Source organism: Monocercomonoides exilis, assembly GCF_001643675.1.
Source record: "Monocercomonoides exilis strain PA203 chromosome Unknown scaffold29-1213020, whole genome shotgun sequence".
Classification (NCBI taxonomy): domain Eukaryota; phylum Preaxostyla; order Oxymonadida; family Polymastigidae; genus Monocercomonoides; species Monocercomonoides exilis.
The window spans coordinates 665643-686250 of record NW_027150574.1 but is presented as its reverse complement, the minus strand read 5'-3'; the positions used below and the strand labels follow the sequence as shown (position 1 = coordinate 686250).

At 42.2% G+C, this 20608-nt stretch overlaps 1 protein-coding gene across 1 annotated transcript; it reads left to right on the top strand.

Moving 5' to 3' along the window:
- Positions 1–150: 150 nt before the first annotated feature.
- MONOS_4451 (uncharacterized protein) lies at positions 151–19937 on the top strand (the record flags this gene model as incomplete). The annotated part of the gene is made up of 4 exons (XM_067874525.1): positions 151–314; positions 373–452; positions 503–5402; positions 5763–19937. 4 exons carry the CDS (start codon positions 151–153, stop codon positions 19399–19401), a joined length of 18783 nt encoding a protein of 6260 aa, XP_067725399.1. The 3' UTR covers positions 19402–19937.
- Between the last annotated feature and the right edge of the window lie 671 nt (positions 19938–20608).

Sequence of the window (20608 nt, the reverse complement as noted above, 5' to 3'; positions counted from 1 at the left end):
TTCATTGTTATTTCGAGGTGAATCAGAACAACAAAGCCCATTTTTATTTTATCTGGAATAATCTGAAGATAAATCCAATTATCATCAAAGCGTAAAGCTTAACTCAAACGATTTTGTGTTGAGATTGATATATAAATTTTAGAATTTGATATGGCGCATGCTGGAGCATCTTCTACGTCTAGACCTGTCGTTAGGTTTAGACCAATTTTCTTGTTTCCTCCAGCTCCATCAACATGCCCAACATGTTGGTCACAATTTCATGGACATAACAAATCATTTATCTGTTGCTTATGTTCTCGTTTTGTTTGCAAAACGTATGCTTTTTTGTTGTTTCTTAAATAATAAAAAATCATTTTTCTCTTGAAAATACAGCTGTTATAACCTTGGAAAATTAGTCACGCAAAAGACCACTATGAATTGTTGTCCTTCATGCTGGATTGGATACGCATGCTGTTTGATTTCCCTTTATTTTAGCTTAAAACAAACTTAATTTTGATTTTAGCGCAAGAATATTCTTCTGCCCCAAATGCAATATTAGAAACTATCTTGAATTTTGGAGAACGTACTCAATCAGACGAATTATTATTAAACTGCATATCATCTCTGTTGTTTTTAAGCCGATGTTCGCTAACTTCATTTTATCCAAGACAACATCAATTATGCAGCATAGTCTCAAAGCCATTTTACCTTTTAGCATTCACATTTCGTGAAGCAGAGGCAATTGATATTTCTGAACTCTTTAAACAAGTGTCGCTTGGTCGTGAGTCACCTCTTTCAGATACTCAGTCATACTATGCTGTGTTCAAAAAGCATCGGATTCCAGCGGGCCAAACATCAGCTTCTTCACCGGCTCAAGGTGAATGGCCTTCTTTGATTGTTCCAGCTTACCAAACGGAGTCCTACTCTCGAAGCACAGCGTTCCCTTCTCCTCGACCACCAGCTTTTATCCCAACCAATCCTCCTCTGCATCAAGACATCCTCAGAATTCTTCTGTGCGAGCCAAACTGTTCCTTTCCCACGTCTGTCACTCAAACTCCACCGTATTCATTGACATATCCTTTTTATTCAGTCACTCCAAAGTATCCGTACCAAAAAAAGACCGATTCATCTACCTCGTATGCCTTCTCCTCCGCTGTGCCTCCACAAAGCTTCGGAAAGTCATTCATTGTGCCTCTCAGACGCGATGTTCAGACAGTTCCTGTGCTCTTCACAGCTGAAATGAGTGCCCTCACCCGCCATCTCACGGCCATGCAGACACAGTTCGCGAAGCTGATCGTGTTTTCGATGGGGACACACCCAGGCAACCGCCAAAAGGAGATCCAGCAGCAGAAAGTGGCAATGCTACAGTCGCCTTCCATTTCGCTGCCTTCATTTTTCGCTCATGTTTCTGCTTCTTCTGCTTTTTCTTCTCTGAATAACACATCACTTTCATCAGCAACTGCCTCTGCCCTCAGTTCAGACAAGCAGCTTGCTCTTATTCGTTCTTTGGCCAACACATTTCCTGTCATTCCAACTCAGATGCCCAATGGCCTAACCACAGCTTCTCTATCATCATTATCTTCTTCTTCCTCTTCCTCCTCCTCTTCTTCCTCTTCCTCTTCTGCTTCTTCCTCATCACTTGCTCCTGTCTCTTCATTCATATCCACCACAACCCCTGCTTGCCTCTCTGCCTTCATCAGACTGGTTCATCTTGCTGGAAAGGGGATCATCCTCTCTTTGAAGCCAAACATCGCTTCTGCTCAATTTACAGGTGATTCTACTTCAACCAGCTCTTTTGGCCCTTCACATTCTTCTTCTTCTTCTCTTTCTTCTTCTTTCACATCATCGCAATCATCATCATCATCACCTTCTTCTTCTTCTTCTTCTTCTCTTTCAATCTTCACTTCAAATTTTGACTGCTTCTCCAATTCACAATGCACTTTTCCTGATGCCTCTGCCCCTCTTCTCATCTCTTCTGTGCTTCTTCTGTCCATTTTAACCTCTCATTGCTCGTTGTATGCTCTGAACTCCTTTGTCCAGCAGGACGAGAAAGAAAACACCTCTTTCATGTCTTCTCTCATTCATTCTCTTCTTCTTCTCATTTCTTCCCCAAACTTAACAGTAGCCACGCCAACAAACCCAAAATTCACTCGTTTTGCATCGATGCCATCTCAAACAGCACATCCAGTCACTTCTGCATTGAAATTGCATCCTCTTCACCCTCTTCTCTCGTCTCTCGCTGCTGCTGCTGAAAATGGATGGAAGACAGTTTCAATTGAAAGCAGAGCAAACAAAAGAGGTGGATCTTTATCTTCTTCCTCTTCCTCTGCTTCTTCTTCTCTCTCTTCCTATTCTTCTGTCTCTCTTCTCCACGACAATGTGCTCATCAACAGCAAACGCACTCTGTTTCTTCCTCCTTTCTATGTGAATCTTCTTCAGCTGGCTCCTTCTCCTCTCCTCTTCCTCTCTCTCTTCGCCACCATCTCTCTTTCCTGTTTTTTGCACCCGAAAATCCGTCTTCATCGGTCTTTCTGTTCGTCTGCCCCGTTTTTTGTGGTTGAAACTGCGTTTGTTGTGGAAGCGAACATGGCGAAGGAGAAGAGGAAGGAGAAGAAAGAGGAGGAAGAGGCAAAGATTGAGCAGATGAAGAAGGAGAGGATGATGCTGATGCAGACGGCAAACAGGATGAGAAGAGATGCTGCGAAGGAAGAAGAGGATGAGGAGGAAGAGGAAGAAAGTGATGATTATGAGGAAGAAGAGGAAGAGGAAGAGGAAGAGGAAGAAGAGGAGGAGGAAGGAGAAGAAAACAATACAACAGAATTAAGGAAAGAAGAAAACGGAACAATGTTACAAAAGGAAGAAGGAAAGAAAGAAAAGAAGAACAAGAAAGAGAAGAAAGAGAAAAAAGAGAAAAAAGAACCCAAACAAAACAAATTGAAACCAAAGACACCAGAAATTGTGTTCCAGCAGATGCCAATCACAACATCTTCTGTCAAACATCAACCAAAATTCTCATCTTCTCCTCAACTGCATGGAAAATCAATGACAGCAACATCTTCTTCTTCTTCTTCTTCTTCTTTTCCTTCTTCTCCTCTTTCATCTTCTTCATCATCTCCTTCCATTTCTTCTTCTTCTTCTTCTTCTCCCTCTCATTCACCCTCCTCTACCACACATTCTCTTCTCTCTCTTCTTCCCTCCACTTCCAATCAGCCTTATTTTGACGAGCCACCTCCTTCTTTTGATGATTGCATGGCTGTTTTGAATGCATCTTCTCCATCTTCTCTGTCTTCTGATGGTAATTCCATTGTTTCTGTCTCTTCGAAGCCTTCTCAAAAGATTTCTGAGTCTTCTTTTTATTCCTCCCCTGCTGCCTCTTTCGCTTATCTCCCTTCTTTTCTCCTTTCTCACATTCTTCCTGCTCTTCTCAGTCGAATTATCACTCATGTTTCTTCTCTTCCTCCTTTTCCTTCTCTTTCTTCTTCTTCTTCCTCTTCTTCTTCCTCTTCTTCTTCCTCTTCTTCCTCTTCTTCTTCTCTTTCTTCATTATCTCCATCCTTTTCCTCTGTTCTTCTTTCTCTCTCTTTCTTTCTCGATCTTCTTCGCCCAGTTGTTGGGCTGCCTCCTCCGCCAACTCCATTTGCAGATGCTTCTGCTGTCACAACAGTCACAAACACAGAAATCATTCAGAGGAAACAAGAGAGAGAGAAAGAGAAAGAGAAGGAAAGAGAGAGGGAGAAGGAGAAGGAGAAAGAGAAAGAGAAAGAAAAGAAGAAGAAGAAGAAAATGATTATTTTGAGCAATGGGAAAGTGGTAGATGAAATTCTTGATGATGGAAGGGGGATAGAAAGAAGAGTAATAATTTCTGATGCTCTTTCTTCTTCTTCTTCTCCTTCTTCTCCTTCTTCTCCTTTGCAGACAAATAAAGCAACAAAAAAGAAAGACAAAAAGAAGAAGTTTTTGCTGACTCAGAATGAAAATGGAATGCAACATGCTCCAAATCCACTTGGAATGAATGAACAGAAAGAGAAAGAGAAAGAGAAAGAAAGAGAGAAAGAAAGAGAAAGAGAAGAAGAAGAAGAAGATATGTTTTCTGAAAACAATGCTGTTGAGAGTTTGGATGAAGAAACAGAGGATGAAGATGAAGAAGAGGAAGAGGAAGAAGAAGAAGAAGATGATGATGATGATGATGAAGAAAGAGAAGAAGGAAAGAATATCAGAGAAAAGAAAAAGAAGTTGAATGATGAAGCAGCATCAAGAGCATCATCTTCAGAATTAACTGAATCAAAAGAAACCAAAAAACAGAAGCAAAAAAACAAAAAAGAGAAGAAAGATAAAAAAGAGAAGAAAATTCAAATTGAACAAGAGTCGAGTGTGTTTGACAGAGCATACACAGAAATCAACACACCCACTCCTCCACTGCCAATGCTGACATCTGACAGCTCATCATCATCATTATCATCTTCTTCTTCCTCCTCCTCCTCTTCTTCCTCATTTTCTTCTTCTTCTTCTCTTCAGAATGAAACAAGAACAGACACAATTTCAATGGCAGATATGAACAAAAGCTCCAAATTGAAGAAAAAACTGAAGATGAAACAAAGCCAAGGAAAAGAAGCAGAAATTCCATCTTCTCAAAGCATCTCTTTGAATGCAGAGCAAAAACCAGTTGTTTTGAATGCCTCGTCTGTTCTGTTGGATTATGAGACATCACACACAACTCATCACATGCACTCCTCTACTGCTCCTTCTTCTTCTAATTCCTCCTCTTCTGCTGCTGCTGCTTCTCCTTCTCCTTCTCCTTTATCTTCTTCTTCCTCCTCCTCTTCCTTCTCCTCCCATTCTTCTTCTTCTTCTTCTTCTTCTTCTTCTTCTTCTTCTTCTATCAACAACAGCATCAACAATAACATCAACAGCATATCTCCAATGCGTTCTGTTGCTCGAATGACTTCATCTGCCTCTCCTTCCTCAACCTCTCCTTCTCCACTCCGCTCATTTCATTCATCTTCTCTCTCATCTCCTCAATTGTCATCTTCTTCCTCTTCCTCCTCCTCCTCCTCCTCTTCTTCTTCTTCTTCTTCTTCTTCTTCTTCTTCTTCTCAACATCCACTCAACCAATGTGAAAACGAGCAGAAGGCGATGAAAGAGAAGAAGAAGAGCAAAAAGGACAAAGCAAACAAGAAAGACAAAAAGCTGAAAGGGAAGAAAATGAATGAAGATGAAGAAGAAGATGACACAGGAGAGCTATGCTTTGTAACTGCACCAGGAAGTTGTTATTCAATGCTGAACCAATCATCATCTTCTTCTTCATTTATTTCTTCTTCCTTTTCCTCTCCATCTTTTGATTCTTCTCTTTCGTCTTTTCTTTCGTCTTCTTCCTCTTCTTCCTCATCAACATCACCAGCACACAATAGAAGCAGTATCTTGCAGTTTGCTTTGTCTCTTTCTGATCCTCCAAAATCTGTTTCCCCTTTTCAATCATCTCATCCCTCTCAAACACAAACACAAAACAATACTCATTTTCCTTCTAATTCTTCTTCCTCTTCCTCTTCCTCTTCCTCTTCTTCCTCTTCCTCCTCCTCCTCTTCTTCTTCTTCTTCTCTTTCCTTCCTCTCATCCACCCCTGCATTCCACTCCCTCTTCTCCTCCTTCATCGAACGCCCTCTCGTCACACACTCCTCCTTCATCATTTCCTCCACCCCTTTTTCACTCCATTTCGACCATGTCACTTCTCCTCACTCCTTTTCCAGCGATTTGTTTGTCATTCACCCACAAAATGTGTTTGACAGAGCAAACATGGCAATTTTTGAAAGAATGAACAAGACAAACAACAGAAGAAGCAATATGATGGTTGCTCATTCTTCATTTAATCTTCCATTTCATTCTGCTAATTCATCATCAAGTTCTTCTTCTTCTACTTCTTCTTCTTCCTCCTCTAAGTCTTCTGATGTTTCATGTTTCCCTTTCTCTCTTTCAGCTTCTCATCTGCCACTAACCACACACATCCCTCTTTCCCTTCCTTCTGTCGCTTCACTCTCTCCTTTTCTATCAATCACACCTTCTTCTGATTCATCTTCATCATCTTCATCATCATCTTATTCTTCTTCTCCTTCCTTCTCCTCCTCTTCCTCTTCTTCCTCTTCTTCCTTTTCCTCTTTCTCTCCTTCTCTTTCTGTCACCTTCCCTCCTTCTTTCACAGTCAGCCCTACTTCCACTCGCTTTCAGAGCGAAAGAAGAGAAACATACACTCTTTCTTATGTTGATCTGCGGAATGCTTATTTGGCATTCTCTTCTTCCTCCTCCTCTTCTTCTTCTTCTTCCTCTTCTTCTTCTTCTCAACCAAAAGATACAAACACAAATTCATCATCATCTTCTTCTTCGTCACAAAGTTCTTTCACTTCTTCTGGCTCATTTCCTTCGCATTCACATTCTTCCTCCTCTTCCTCTCACCTTCATCCTTCCTCTTCTTCCTCGTCTCTCTCTTTTCCTCTTCTTCCGCCTTCTTTCTTCAACTTCTCGTGTGACCTTCCTTCTTCTACTCTTCTTCGTTCTCAATGTACTTCATCCAATTATTCCTCTTCTTCTCCCCTCTCTTCCTCTTTTCTTTCTTCCTCCTCTTCTTCTCCTTCAACCTCTTCTTTATCTTTATCTTCGTCAACTTCTTCTTCTTCTTCTTCTTCTCTTCGTTCTTTTCTCAGCATCCGCTCTTTTCCTGTTGTTCCTGCTCCCAATGCATCTGCTGACACTCTCACTCAAATATTCTTCTATCGCTCATCTCCTTCATTGCTATTGTCATCATCATCATCTTCTTCTTCTTCTTCCTCTTCCTCTTCTTTTTCTTCTGACAAAATAAAGTCATCTAACAATATTGACACAACATATGAATCATCATCATCATCAAATGCCCAGGGTCCAACCACAACAGACATAAGTCAAATGCTCATGGACTGTTTTCGCACAAGACAGCACAGACACAAACGCCATCACTCAAACAAGCCATCCAACAACCAATTAATCCTCCCTCTCTCTCTTCAATCTTCTTCTCTTTGCACAAATTCTTCTTCTCTTCATCTGAATTCCAATGGAATAAACTTATCTTCCCATTCAGCTATTCACCCAAGCGACCAATCCTTCCTCTCATCTGCTCTTTCCTCTGTTCTGTCTGCCATCCAACGAGGATGCACAGATTCTCCTCTTCTTCTCTCTTCTCCTTCGCTCACCTCTTTCATCTGCTCCCTCACAATGTCTTCTGTGTTTGAGCTCTCTTCCACTGCAAAGCGAATCATGTGCTTCTATTTGAATGCAGATGCAGTGCAAGAAGAGTCACAAAGTGTGATGTCCTCATTAGACGAGATGAAGAAAGACTGCATTGCAAAGATGAAGCAGAAGCCAATTGACCAGCGGATGAAGGAAGAGCAGACAAAACGGATGAAGCTGAATGCACTCCGCCCGCCAGCCTCAAAAGCACAGCTGGCATCTTATCTGCACAGACACAATGTGGCAACAGGCAGCCCCCACAAACAGAAAAGACTTCATTCGCATCATTCACACCACTCTCATCACTCTCATCACAGAAGACACCATTCAGAGAGGAATGTGCAGACAACACCCAGAAAGTCAGCGGAGAACAGAAGTTATGCAGAAGCTGGCTCTTCATCATCATCTTCTTCTTCTTCTTCCTCCTCTTCCTCTTCAATGCCAATTGAATCTTTTGTGTCTCCTCAGATCCAGCGAACATACAGCGAGCACACTCACATTTCTCGTTCTCCTCTTTCCTCTCGCTCACCCCGCTCCTCTTCTCTTGCCCCTCCTCTTCCTTCTTCTTCTTCTTCTTCTTCTTCTTCTTCCCATTCTTCTTCTCTCTCTCCTCGCAAGCTGAGCAAAGCAATGTCTGTTAGTGATGCCGCCAGCAACGATGAGAGCGATTCATCTTCCTCTGCCCATTCGCATTCGTCTCGCCTTCACTCACACCGCTCAGCTGATTCAGACAGCAACTCTTCTCTCTCTTCATCGACTGACTCTTCCATTCAGATATCCTCTTCTCCCTCTGACATGGAATTGCCTTCTCCTTCTCCTTCTTCTTCTTCTTCTTATAGTTCTCCTCTTTCTCTCTCTCTTGCTTCATTGCGTTCATCTGCTGTTCTGTCCTGTTGTGATATTTCCTCTTTGAATGCTCTTCTTTCTGTTTGTGCAGAGTCGATTCCTCGTCTTCTCTCTCTCAGGCAGAACAGTCTGCCTTGTGCCATCAACTTTGCCATCTCCTTTGAAGAAGAGATGTGGAGGCAGACGATGATAGCTAAGAACACTACATTGTCTCCAATGCTGAAGATGAGGAGAAGGAAAACAGACAAAGACAAAGAGAAGGATAAGAAGAAAGGGAACCAAAAGAAATCGGGAAAAGAAGGAGACGAAGAGAGCAGTGATGATGAAGACTGTTGTGATGACTTTATTTCAACTTCTCTTTTGAAGAGAACATCACTTTTGCTAACACCCTCACCTTCCACTTTTTCTCCCACCACTTCTTCAACTGTTTCTTCTTCTTCTTCTTCCTCTCTTTCAAACAAAAATCTCTCAAATTCACTGAATTCTCCTTCGACTCTTTCTCTCCCTGAAGATATGCTTGTCTATGCGAATCCATTCACTTTGTCGTCTTTTGTGTCGTGTTGTGACTCTTCTGTTGTTTGGTCAGCTGTTCTGGTTGATCTGGCTGCTTTTGCCTTTCGAAGGACTTTTCTCTATCCAAACAGAAGGAATGCATTGAATGTGAATACAAATACAAACACTCCAAATACTTCAAATATTCAAGCGCAAACACAAACACTTAAAACATCTACAAATAAATCATCATCATCATCTTCTTCTTCTTCTTCCTCCTCCTCCTCACCCTCACCCTCCTCACCCTCCTCACCCTCATCTTCTTCTTCAACTTCAGATAACAAACCCACACTAAGATCTGTCTACAAGCTTATTCCTTCTCTCTCTTCCTTCGCTTATCCTCTTCCATTCCATCAGCATCAGCCATCTTCTTTCCTTTCTGGCTCCTCTTTCTCTCAAATTGTCACACCTCGCTCTCAAAACGACGACAAATCAATGAACAAATCATCAACTCGTTCACCTTCTTCATCTCCCGTTGCTCAAAGACAGCAACACAATCAAGAATTAATTGCATCAAATGAACTGAAATTGAGAATCTCTTCTTCTTCATCTAATTCTTCCTTTAATTCTTCATATAACCCAACTAGTTATCCCCCATCTCCTCCTCTCATTCTTCCATTTTCTCTCCATTTTCGTGCCTGCCAGCTTGCCAACAGCATCATCGCTGAGTCAGACACACTGTTTGTTGAGCCTGCCCTTCCCTTTTTGCTTCTCATTGCCCATCGACAGCTGCAGAAGGAGAAGAAATGGACAAAATTAGCTTTTCCGATGGGAATATCAAAAATTAGATCATCTCGTTTCACTGCTGTTCCTGTTTCTCCTCTTCCAGACAGAAATAGCACATCTTCTGGATTTCCTATTTCTCAACCGACTTCTTCCACTTCTTCTGCAAGCACATTTTTGTCTATTTCATCTCCTCGCAATTCGCCTGCACAATCACCTCGTCCAACAGCATCCACAACAACAACAACAAATGCAACTGGAAATGCAAACAATTCATCTCCTTCTTTATCATCTTCTTCCTCCTCCTCCTCTTCTCCTTCTTCTCTTCCTCAAAGCCAACAGCAATCACTCACTTTAGATATCCCGTCTCCACCCAATCCATTTGAACTGGACAATCTCTTCCCTTCTCCACCTGACTCTTCTCTCTCTGCCACTCCTCTCATGCGCCCTCCTTCTTCTCTGCCAATATTCTTCTATCACAACGACCTTCTTGTGTCTCATGCATACTGCAACCTCTATCTCCACCTCCTTCTCGACAGCGAGTCCAACTCTTCAAAACTGACTGTCATCTTCACTGAAATCTTGAATGACCCTCTTTTCTCTCCTTCCTCGTTGATTCTGCTGGCTCTCCAGAGGATAGAAGCAATCATCTCTAAAACAGAAGTCTATCGGCGCTTTCTCTACCAGAAAATCAAAGGCTCTCTGAGAACATTGGCACAATACACACTCTTTGAAGATCCCACTCCTGTTCCTGATTCATTGGCTGTGTTCAGTGAAAGTGTGCCATCGACATTTGCGAAGGGGAATGTTGTCATTGGAAGCTCAGCGACTGTGGCAGAGTGGATGAGATATCTCATCAGTCAGAGAGAAGAAAAGGGGTGTGACTCTGGTGGTTCTTGTCAAGGAGATGATGAAGGAGCAAATAAAATGTCAGACAGAAAGAGCACAAACCAGATGATTAATAGACAGCCCACATCTTCTAATTCGGATCAATCAGCACTTCCGTCAACAGAATACATTCCCCATTCTGCAGTAGTCACAATGACAACAGCTGTGCAAGTGGCTGCTGCAAATGTGTTCCGCTCTTATTTGATTGGCGGGGATCCTCTTTTGGACACAGACCAGGCAGGCACCTCATGGGCCTCCTCATTTCTGTGTGTGGACGACGCTGCTGTCCAGCACGCCTTCATTCTCGCGCTGCTTCTCCTGAGTGAGTCACACCCGCCAGAGAAGTACTCAATGATATGGACACCCATCTTCTCCTCGCTATTTGTACCTCACAGCGCCAAGCGGCTACCGGCAGATGATCAGTTTATTCTGGCATATCTGCTCAGATTGTATGTCAGTTCTGTTTCTCCACTTCGTGTGAAGGACTTTGGTGCGTATGCTCAATTTGTGAAGGTGGACAACAGGCACATCCAGACAGCAGTGTGTGAATTCCTCGTCGTCTGCGCAAAGACAAGTGATGAGGTGCGTCTTCGCCTGCAGAACAGTCTTGTTCCGTCGTGCGTGTCTCAGTTATTACTCTCACCCCATCCGGAGCTTCGGATGATCGCCAGTGACTTCTTCGTTGCTTTGCTCTCGTCTGTGCACGACAGACCAGCAGCGCCAAAGCCTATCGACATAGGCGGCTTCCGTTTTTACAGAATATGCGATGCAGTGGCGATGGGATGTCAGGGCTTTGTGCAGAGGATGATCCACAAGAACCTTGCTGAAGTGGTCAGATTTGCGAATGAAGAGCAGGCTGTAGAGAGGAGAAAAGCAGAAGCTGCAAAAAGAGCGCGGGAGAATCTATTGGAAGACGCTGAAGTGAAAGGGAAGACGGATGAAGACAAAGAAAAAACTGCAAGTTCTCCAAGAGAACAAGAACAACTCACAAAAAGAGCAATGACAGAGCGTTCAATGCAAAGTGGCACAGCAATCACTTCTTCGACTCCAATCAGCCTTTGGCCTTCCGTCACATCCACAGAGCATCCCCTTTTGTCTTCTTCTGGCTCTTCCTCTTTCTCTCCCAGAGTGCCCGCACACTTTGCAGCCACACTTGTGTCATTTTTCACTTTCATGGCTGAAATGGGCTTTGGCGGAGAGAAGGCAACACGCGACAAGACAATCAACCTTCTCACGCACGCCTTATCATTTCCATTCCCAACATGTGCGGATGCTGCTGCTGCCATCGCATTCTTTGCAAAGTTCGCTCCGAATGCGAGAGACGCTGCTCGTTCTGCAAACACACCAAAACATTTGGTGAAGCTTCTGCGTAGAGCTACAAATGCCACAGATAAGAGCAAAGGAGATGGTGGAAATGCTCAATCACCGTCCTCTTCCTTGTCATCATCTTCAACAGATTCATCCAGTGCTCCTTCCTTCCATTCTCTGATGCTGGACAATCCTGTCAGCATCCACACAGCCTCTGAGTGTCTCAGAGCCATCTACTATTTGTGCAAAGACAACAGCATCAACTCTCTCCAGTTCATCATCCAGCTGAATGTGCTTTCGATTGTCTCCAACATCCTCACTGTGCTTGTCGAGATCTCCAAATCAGCACGGCTGCCCAATCAGAGCAAAGACATAGTCAATGAAATGATCAGACGCAGACAAATGCTCGAAAAGAGACAAAAGAGAAGACTGAAGATGATTGCCAACCAAACAAGCGGACAAAGTAGCAAAGAGAAAGAAAAAGAAAAAGAAAAAGAGAAGGGCAATTCGAAGGATGATGAGCATTGCGATGAAGACGAGGAGATTCTGGAGATAATCCTAACACCTGGGTCTCAGCGCAGGTTAATTCAGAATCATCTTTTGCTGTCTCATCCTCTTTTCGCCTCTCCAGCGACTGCTCGTCTTCTCTTTTTCTCTGTCCGGATGGTCGATGCGATGCTTTCCTCGGCCACGCTCCCATTCATTGTGAAGTCAGGCATTATGGAACACATCGCTCCTCTGTCTTCTCAATGCCCCTTGTCTTTCGTCCAAAAAGCAGTGTTTTCGGTGATGACACGATTTGGACTTCTGACTTATCCACTAAATGTGTCTCGTTTATCTTTGACAAGTTCTTTGTTATTGTCTTCATCATCATCATCTTCTTCTTCCCTTCAACGCTCTTCTTCTGCTTCATCTCTCCCTTCTTCAGCATCAGCGTCTTCAACTTCTATTTCTCCAGCGAACAAGTTTTCTCCCTTTTCTCTTCAATTAAAGTCTCTCACACTTCTGACTGAAGAAGCACCAAAGAGCGATCTATTGTTTCATCTGCCTTCACGTGATGATGACTTCCTATCCTCCAAGGCAACCGCCACACCTCATCTTTCCTCTTCTCTGTCTTCCTCGTCACTCGAAACTGTGTCTTCTCAGCCGCACAAGTTGGTTCCCTGGAGAAAGCTTCTATTGCCCCACTCTTATCTTCCAAAACCAACTGAGATGTTTGCTGTGCGCATTCCATCTCCCAAAGCACTCCCTGCTTTTGATCCTTCCTCCTCCCACATTCTGTTTGGCGATCCTCTTTTTGCACTTTCTCTACTGCATCCTCCTTCGCGTGCTGATCTGCTCCCTCAGCCATTTGGTCAGAAGGACTGGTTTCCGACTTCGAAATACGAAATGACAATTCTTATTCACTCTGTTGTAACAACAGCACAGGCCGTTATATCCGTCTTCCAGGCAGCGCTGGCATTGCTGGACAATTCATCAGAAAATGCTGAGCATTCTCATTTGTCGAAGAAGAAGAAAACGAAGGGCGCTCTTAATGCTTCAGGGTTGTTGACAACTGCAAAGGGAGACAAACCAAAAAAGCGCAAAGGAAAGAAGAGTGCACTGTTTGCAAAGGAAGCAGCATCAACTGCAAATGATGAAGTTGCTGCTTCTTCCACTCCAATCAAACAGTTACAGCAGGCTTCGCGTACTGCAATTGATACACCTTTAACTCAATCTTCATCCTTATCAGCTACTTCACAACAGCAAAGTCAAATTCAAAAGGCTCTCCAGAAAATACCAGAGGAAAATCTGCCGCGTCCGCCAGATGCTCAGCTGGCCACACTTCTCAACGGAGTCTCAAGAATTGAGCAAGCTGTTCAAAAAATGCCTTCTCTGATTCCACTTCTCATTAAAAAAGTGTCAATTGTTGTTCATAAAAGCAAAGATCATTCGAATTCATCATCTTCTTCTTCTTCTTCTTCCTCTTCCTCTTCAACTGCTAATTCATCAGATTCGCGCCTTCTATCAAATGCAACATTTGACATGCCTGTTACAACCTCTGATGACCATCTGGCAACAGAAACAACTCTTTTGCACTGTCTTGTTCTTCTTCTGACTCATCCCCGTTCTGTCAAGGATCTCGTAATTGTCTCAGGAAGGCTGCTTGCTCGTCTGACTGCGGTGTCTCCGCACATTCGCTCATATCTTCTTGCCTGCACTGCGCCATTTGCCATCTTTTCGCGCATTCTGAGCTGTCTGGATGTGACACAAGTGATGCAGAGAATGCAAACAGAGCAGGCTGTTCTTGTCTCCTTCTACTGCTCTGTCATTGTGCTGAACTTGATCATGTGCCGTGTGATGAAGCTTGAGGAGTATTGGAATGGAAGGGTGAAGCAGAAGCCCATTTCTGATCCACCAATGTGCTGCGATGACTCCATCTTATCGACAGCCACTCATTTGCCCCTTCTTTTGAGTGAGTCTGGTTCTCAAGCAAACCTGTCAAATGCAGCTGGTGTAACAAGAAAGGATAGCTCCAAAACTGCAACGTCTGCAATGCAACAGAATCCTTCATCAGTTACTCAAGAAGTGCAAAAGAAAGGAGATAAGAATGAAGCGAGCAATTCTGGGAAACCAACTTCGGAATTACATGCATCTTCAGAAACAGCTACTCAAAAACAGAAACTGCAGCAAACAACATCGTCACAAGCAAATACGACAGAAGCCTCTCCTCAACAACAACAGCAGCGTCAACAAGGATCAATGGCACAGACAATGTTCAGTGATATCGAGTCAAAGATGTCTAAATCTGTAGACGAGCCTTCTGAAAGAACTGTGTTTAAGCACAACACTTTCCTCTCGCTTGTGAGGAGAGCTTGTTTGACTGCAATCTCCAACAACTTGTCTTCTGCATTCACACAGCAAAATCCAACATTTGAACGCAATTCACTTATTCCCATCCCACCTGTTGTTTCTGCAGCTCCAAATGAATCAGTTTCGACTTCATCTGGATCATCAACAAATTCAGATGTTATCCCATCAAATCTCTTCATCACTGGACTACTCTTTCCAGCAAGCTCTTCTTCCTTCATCAACATTCGCTCAGCACACATCTATGCCAATCTGCGCTGTTTTGAGGAAGTCTGCCGGAGGAACATGATGTTCCAGTCTTCAATGATACGCTTTGAGAATGTGCTAAACACGGTTCTTGCAGGACTTGCCAGCCAAGACGATGCCATTGCATTCACCAGCTGCACAATTATGGATTTCCTGTGCTTGAACGACCCAATCTCTGCGATGAGGCTTGTTGGGTATCCATGCTTTGCTCATTCACTTCTTGCGCTTCTGCTTCGCCCCTCAGTTGAGATTCAGACAGCTGCAATTGCCACGTTTCACAGCAGCTTAATCGTATCCGCACACGAAATGGTTAAGAATTGCCTCGACTGCTGCATTCCTTTGAAGCAGTCAGCATTGTCACTGTCTTTCTCCTCTTTTCTCCGTTCCTCTTCATCTAACCAATTGCTGCCTGCAAATTCTACTTCATCATCTATATGTTTCAACATGCCTGCAGTTCTTCTCCTTCTTGCAGCTGCTGGCGCTCCTGTGATTCGGTCTTCCTCGCTTATTCTCGCTCTCGACTGTTCTGTCACTCTCATTCTGGCTGCTCCTTCGCCTTTTGCTGCTGTTCGCTTGTGCGGAGGCTTTTCTTTGTTCCATTCACTCATCGTCTTTGTTGAGATTTTGTGTGAATCGCTGCACAAAGACGTGTCAAATGCTGCACTTACATTGTTATCTGCACTACGTGTGATTGATGCTGAATGTGAAAGCGAATGTGGGTGCCGCTGGCGCAACAACACAACAGGCGATTGGAGGGGACTGATGGTTGAGCCACAGGGCATATTTGATCTGAGTCGCTACGAAGGATTCGGCATTCTGGACTCCTCAGAGCAGCTTGTGCAAAGAATTGGGTTTCAGTGGAGCACAGCTGTGAGAAGGGTTCCAGCTCAACTGTTTGTAATACCTTGGAATCCTCCATCGATGCTTGTCCCAGCCATTTTGATGAAGTCTTCTTCTGATGCACTTCAAGCTGGATCAACATTGTCATCGTCTTCTTCGACTATGTCTTTTCGAAAAGTTGACTCAAATTCATCAATTTCTGCTGCAAATAGTTCAAAGAAAGATGAAGCGTCAGATGGAAGCAAAACAAAAAAGGAGGCAAAAGAGCGAAAAGCAACAGGAAGCGAAAAACCTCCTCTTCCAAAAGCGCCGCCATTGCAAGCTGAACCAACACTCAAAAGAGATCTGTCAAAGTCATCACAATCTCTTTTTCCTTCAAGTTCCACAGCATCTCTCACTTCTTCAACACTCTCAATTGTCCCTGCAACTCAATCACAACAGCTATCAGACACAAATGCACGAAAGATCCGCCGTGTCAATCTTTTCTATTCGATCATCAGTCCAACACGTCCTCGATTCTGCTGTTCTGTTTGCTATCACCCACAGCCGCAGCAGATTGGTCCTCTTCAGGTGATGAAGTTCCACAATGCAGAGTCATTCAACATTCGCTTTGAATGCATGTCTCGTGGGGAGCTTCAGAAGCAGCTGTCAGAAATATACATGAAGAAAGACATTGCACTTATTGTTCCTCCTTCTGCTTCTTCCACAGCATTCGAAAGAGAGACAATTGAAGATTACACTTTGTTTGCCGTCTTTCTTGATCAGTGGAAAAAGGATGCCAACAGAGTGCGAAGTGAGATTCCAGATGCGGACAATATCGTTCTGAGTATTCTGACAGCTATTGGAGACGATGTGCAGGCAAATGAAGTATGCAGAATCTTTCTGGATGCCTTTGTGAAGGAGCAATCACAAGGTGGAGTGAAAGTAATAGGAGAAATACTGTCTCACAAAGATTCGACTGAAGAAATGCGGATAATGGCACTGCGCATTTTGGTGTACTTCTGTGAAGGAAAAGGCGGAGAAGAGAAGCTGGGAAGCAAGGCAGGAAGCAATGGAAATCTGATGTCTACTCTTCTAATTGGCAACGAAGACAAACGTCTCTTCTTCTTTGAGAACAAGCCATTCCGAACAAAATCTGACTATTTGCGGCTCAAAACTATGCGAGCGGTGATCGGCAAGCTGATTGCGCTTATCTCTCCATCCACATGCGAATTCTTGCAGACGAGCACTCATCCTGTTTCTTCATTTGCGCGCAACGTCTTGAGATGTGAAGCAATGTACTGTGTTTATTTGTTCACTGAACGCAAAATGGCATTGGAGAGTGTTCGAGATGCAACAGGGATGAATGCTGTGATTAATATCATTTTGTCGGATCTGAATAAAACGAAGTCTTTGTACAAGACGAGTCGTTTCAAGCTGCCTGCTGAAGATGCTGTTGAATGTGCATTGTGGGTTGTTGCACATTTATCTAAAGACGATCCGCTGAGTTGCCTGATGCTCGGAGAGAGGAATGCAATTGAAGCAATTGTTGCATGTCTGTCAAAACGCTCAACATCAAGCAAGTTGTATGGAGCTGGCTGTTGTGCCCTTTCTAATCTGATGGAGAAGAATGCAACAAACCAAAGGATCTTTCTTACAGCGAATGGCGTATCTGTTTTGTGTGCAATTCTGGAACTGCGATGTGACCTGATAACTTTGTTTCATATTTATGCATGCTTCTATCATCTGTTGTGCTGCCTAATTGAATCCATATCTTTTCTGAAGGCGCATCACATTCAGCGAAGGGCACTTTCACTCATTCGACAGCTGTCATCGCAGCCTTTGTTGTATTCAAGCGAATATCTCTTGACATGCCCTGAAGACAGACAGATGTTCACATCTTTTGGCTCTCCACTGGCATGTATTTCTTCTGCCTTATCGTCATCAACGTTTTTTGAACGTTTGGTCGACGAAGTAGGAATGAAATTGCGGTCTAAGATGCTTGTTGGTGCAAAAGCTGACCAAAGGAATAAGATGTGGATGCAAATTGTTCAAGATGAAGTGTCAAGAACAGAAACAGTCATGAAAGGGATGAAAGGAAAACTCAAATCGACAGCTTTTTCAAGTCAAAGAGGAGAGAATGCCAATGGCTGTTCTTCTTCCGAAAGCTGTGTAAAGCCCGTGGTTCTGCGAGATGAAGAGTTTCTGATGCAGCTGGAAGAAGAGGAAGATGAGCATGAGATGCAAAAGGAAGACAACTGGGAAGCAAACGAAGAGGAACTAAAGAAACGGTACGAACTTGAGATTAAAGAAGAGCAAAAGAAGAAAGAAGAGGAAATGGAAAGAGAAAAAGAAGAGAAAGAAGCCAAAAAGAAAGAGAAAGAGCGAGAAAATGAGAAGAAAAGAAAATCGGAAGAGGAAGCATCACTCACATCTCGGAAAATGATGGCAAAGAAAAAGACAGGTTTGACCAAAGATTCTTCAAAAGAGGATGGAAACAAAGAGAACGAAGATGAAGAAGAAAACGATGATGACGAAGTTAGTGGCAATGATGATGATGAGGAGGAGGAAGCGGAAAACGAAGAATATGGCGAAAGCAAAGATCAGATTAATGACAGTAGAGCAGAAATGCAAAGGAAAAGAATGAAGAGAATGGCCTCAAAAATGGTTCTTCAAAGATTTTCGGATACACTTCGGAGCACAGCCAGATTTGATGTTCTTAATCAGCCAGAAGAAGCAGCATTGAGAGAAAATGTTGACAGCACAGAAGACAATCAAGGAGCATCACAAATTTCTTCAAATATCAGCGTGCCAATATCCACAGGTTCATCATCATCATCTTCTTCTTCTTCTTCCAGCACAGAAGCGAATGAAGGATCCTCGTTTTCTTTGTCTTTATCGATTCCAGCACAAACAATCCCTGAAGGTGCATTGCAGCCGTCTCCATTGCTGCCAGATCAAGAGCTTCTTCCTTCGCCTTCGTCATCACCATCAGACGAGCAATCACACACTCCTGAATTAATTCCTCAGCCAATCCATTCTCTTTCATTACTCAATGAGAATACTGTTAGGCAATCACAAACATCAGATGAGCATTCAGACATAGCTGAATGTGGAGCCAGTTCATCTTCATCAGTCACTCCTTCAGTCGTGCCTTCTGTCCTGACAATTTCCAGAATGCCCACTGAAAGAGATGAAACATCTTCCCTTCCTCCGAGATCCCCATTTGTCAGACACACTCAAGATGATCTATTGTCTCCAACTCAGCTTTCTCGGTCTTCATCGTTGAATCATCTTCAGTCAATCAGAATGAAGCAAGCCCATCAGCATCAGGCGCAAGTTATTGAAAGAAGTCATTTGGGAACTAGCACAACGGCATCTGGCTCGCAATCTGAGATTGATGTGGATGAAAGTGAAGGTGAAAGCAATGAAGAACAACAAGAAGAAGAGGAACAAGAGGAAGAGGAAGAACAAGAAGAGGAGGAAGAAGAGGAGGAAGAGGAGGAAGAAGAGGAAGAAGAAGAAGAAGAAAATGATGATGATGATGATTCAGAGAATGGAGGAGTTGATGACATTGGTGGAGTGTTTGAGGAAGACAATTTGCAAGATGCAGCATGTGATGCAGCACAAGATGAATCGAAAGCTGCTCCAATAGAACGGCCCAATTATTTTCTTCTTCCTCTTCCTTCTGCTCTGCTGATTGTGGCTTCTCGTGTCGTTACAAAATGCATTAGCACCTTTTTGTCATACAATGTTCCATCAACATCTTCAACCGTTTCGAATGGTGCACCCTCAAAAAAACACGAAGAGCTATTTCAGCCACAGCCACCACAGCCAATTGTTCAATTTAAAGATTTTATTCCAACTGTAGCTACTCAAGTTGAATCTGTTCCGATGACCAGGAAAGCACAGATTGAACTAACTCCAGTCATGTGGTAATGCGGAAAAGATGTTTCGCACTTTACTGCTTTTCAAATAAAGCCTTGAATTGTTCACAAAGTGACGCTTTGACCAAGAAATTACATGTTAAAAAAAATCAAAAGAAATTAGAGAGAAATTTATGATGATTTATATTTCTTTTGAAATTAGATTGTCTATCAGTAGAAATAGTAAGTAAAATAAAGATTTTTGATAAACTATTGTTGAAATCTTTTTTCCTTTTTAAGCTCATTCACTGTTATATTATTCAAAACTTTGTTATATTTATTCCTGTTGTTTCAAATATTTCTTTTTTCATTCATTTTTTAATACGTATTGTTTTTATTTAATTTTCTTTGGTTTTATAATTATTTTATGTTGAAAAAAAACTTTTTTTGAAATCATGGTAATTTTACAAAACATTTTGTTGGACCGACAATAAACCCTGATATTTTTTTATGCAATGACCTAAATAAGATCTGAATTTTTCGATTGGACAATCGCAATCTATCTTTAAAAATGTTGATCTTTCCATAAAAAGAAAAACATTTGAAAAAGTTTAAATATTTCTCTTGTTTCTGAAACAAATTTATTTGCAATGTTTTATACATATTTGAATGAAAATTTGATAATGCAGGAAGTGATAATAACTCGTTTTAACTGATTGAAGATCTCTCAATTTTTTATTTTTGACTTTGTTTCCAGAAAAAAAGATAAATATTTGAATTCTTATTTTTTATTTTTTTTTTTCACAAAAAAAACAAAAAATTCAAAAATTTATATCGTCCCGTTCATTATCAAAAAACTTTTTTCCCCACAGCACTGATGGCCGAGTGGTTAAGGCGACAGACTTGAAATCTGTTGGGTTTATCCCGCGTAGGTTCAAATCCTGCTCAGTGCGCGTTTTTTGTAAATAATGTTCACTCATATTCTTCCAACTTTTCTTTTTCGAAGTGTTCATTAATCCTGTTTAAATCATGTTTCCAATGAAAAAATTCTCAGTTTTAATAACAAAAATCAACTTTATTTCTTTCTTCAGAGAGAAATGGAAATTTAGTTATCGATCTGTTAGGATAACTCTTATTTTTTATTTTTTCCATTGATAAAAGCTATTAATAAATGATTTTATTTAAACCTGTATGACGAGTTGAAAAATTATTTTCACGTCCGTCTGAAATTTTCCAGTGTTTTTTTTTTTTCTTTTTTTTTTTTCATTTTCAATCTATTC